Source organism: Mycteria americana, chromosome 27 (genome assembly GCF_035582795.1).
Source record: "Mycteria americana isolate JAX WOST 10 ecotype Jacksonville Zoo and Gardens chromosome 27, USCA_MyAme_1.0, whole genome shotgun sequence".
Lineage (NCBI taxonomy): Eukaryota > Metazoa > Chordata > Aves > Ciconiiformes > Ciconiidae > Mycteria > Mycteria americana.
The window spans coordinates 1444087-1446322 of NC_134391.1; the positions used below are offsets into that span (position 1 = coordinate 1444087).

A 2236-nucleotide genomic window follows, 5' to 3' on the forward strand; every position below is an offset into this window, starting at 1 on the left:
CTGACTTCAGCAGGAATAAGAGCCCAATCTTCAGGCATTGCAATAGGGAGACACCCTTTTATTGCAGAGATGCTCCTCGGGAAGACAGGTCTGACACTGTGATGATACATTTACCAAAGGCCTCTAGGTTAGCAGGCACAGCAAGATCATGCCTGTGGAGATACGGAATGAATTCAAACATTTCTGTATGGGCATAATCATCACAGATGCAAAAGCAAATAAAGCATGCACAAGCCTGCCCTGGGAAAAACTAGCAATAACCTGTGAAGAGAGATGCGCAACTTACTGCTGCTGAAGGTGAACCCATTGAATCAGTTTCCTCAAGCCATCCTTGAGCTCCTGGTTCCTCATGCTGTAGATGAGGGGATTCACTGCTGGAGGCACTACCGAGTACAGAACTGCCACCACCAGGTCCAGGGATGGGGAAGAGATGGAGGGGGGCTTCAGGTAGGCAACCATACAACTGCTAATAAACAGGGAGACCACAGCCAGGTGAGGGAGGCACGTGGAAAAGGCTTTGTGGCGTCCCTGCTCAGAGGGGATCCTCAGCACAGCCCTGAAGATCTGCACATAGGACAGCACAATGAAAACAAAACACCCCGAAGCTAAAGCAAGACTAAACACAAGAAGCCCAATTTCCCTGAGGTAGGCATCAGAGCAGGAGAGCTTGAGAATCTGAGGGATTTCACAGAAGAACTGGTCCACGGAATTGCCTTGGCAGAGTGGTAGTGAAAATGTACTGGCAGTGTGCAGCAGACCATGGAGAAAACCACTGCCCCAGGTGGCTGCTGCCATGTTGGCACAAGCTCTGCTGCCCATGAGGGTCTCATAGTGCAAGGGTGTGCAGATGGCAACATAGCGGTCATAGGCCATGACAATGAGAAGGGAATACTCTGCACCAAAGAAGAAGAAGAGAAAGAAGACCTGAGAAGCACATCCTGAGTAGGAGATTGCCCTGCTGTCCCAGAGGGAATTGGCCATGGATTTGGGAAGAGTGGTGGAGATAGAGGCAATATCAAGAACAGAGAGATTGAGGAGGAAGAAGTACATGGGTGTGTGGAGGCGATGCTCGCAGGCTACAGCTGTGATGATGAGGATGTTGCCCAGCAGGGCAGCCAGGTAGATGCCCAGGAAGAGCCAGAAGTGCAAGAGCTGCAGCTCCCGCGTATCTGCAAATGCCAGGAGGAGGAACTCAGTGATGGAGCTGCTGTTGGACATTTGGTCCCTCCGGGACCTGGGTGCTGTCCAAGGAGAAAAAGATATGGACAAATTAGGGCAGCCTTGTCTGAGGAAAACCTGTTCTGTTTGTCATTGAAACTGCCCACACCACCTTTCTTCTCAAGGGGACCTTCATGCAGCTTCCTCCCTTCAGTTCTGATTTGCTCTGGCTGAGTGCACCATGAGGAGCAGGGGCCTCATGCAATGGGCTCCTCAGGAGTCAGGCCTGCTCTACACAGCTGGTACACAGAAGCAGCAAAAAACCCAGTTATATTGAGGTGGTCACTGAGGGTGGAAACTCTGGGCTGAGTGCATGAGCCTGGATGCAGTGACCCTGTGGGAATAGTCGCCATGACCTGGAGGAAAAGAGCACATCAGCACTTGGGCCACCTGCCTCTGGAGAAGTGCCCTGGAAGGGATTTCTCTTTTCTGTTTTTACCCTTCTGAGCAGAGGGGCCTGGGTCTGAATCAGTCACCACTGAGATAGACCCTGTCCTCCCATTAGACTCTGTCCTCCCATCAATTTACCCTCTGCTGTCCATCTACAGACATGGTCACGAGAGAGGGGCAGGTGGGGACTATCACTACATGCACATCCTTGCTCACCTGAGAGGCACCCATCAAGGAGGAAGGCTGCTCAGCATCTTCCTGTTCCATGCTCCAGCAGATGGGCTGTAGCATAGGGGCTTAGCAATATGCTTTTTTCATTTTTAGATACCTTTGTCAGATCAGGAGCACATTCTTTGAAGGGGTAGAAATCCTCAACTTTTGGATTGCTCTCAACATGAACACTAGTGAGCCCTGAGAGACAAAAGGGTTCCCTGTGCCTTACTGCAGAGGCAGGAGAGCTGGTCTCTCCAGCAATCTTGTTCCCAGCTGCTCCATCCTGCCTCTCGCAGCTGCAGGATGATCACACTCAGCAGTTACTCTGAGAAAGGAACTGGACAGAGCTGGGCGGTTCATGATGCGAAGTGCAAAGTCTCCAAACTCCTCTCGTTCATTCTCAGCCCAAAGAGGC

General features: G+C 51.3%; 1 protein-coding gene across 1 annotated transcript; it reads right to left on the reverse strand.

The window, feature by feature from the left end:
- Positions 1 to 282: 282 nt before the first annotated feature.
- Positions 283 to 1290, reverse strand: LOC142421209 (olfactory receptor 14C36-like). The gene has a single exon (XM_075525771.1). The coding sequence runs from the start codon at positions 1216 to 1218 to the stop codon at positions 283 to 285; it is 936 nt and encodes a 311-aa protein (XP_075381886.1). The 5' UTR covers positions 1219 to 1290.
- Positions 1291 to 2236: the final 946 nt, after the last annotated feature.

Coding starts and splice junctions, on each gene's coding strand:
- LOC142421209 (XM_075525771.1), bottom strand. CDS start 1,218: ATGTCCAACAGCAGCTCCATCACTGAGTTCCTCCTCCTGGCATTTGCA.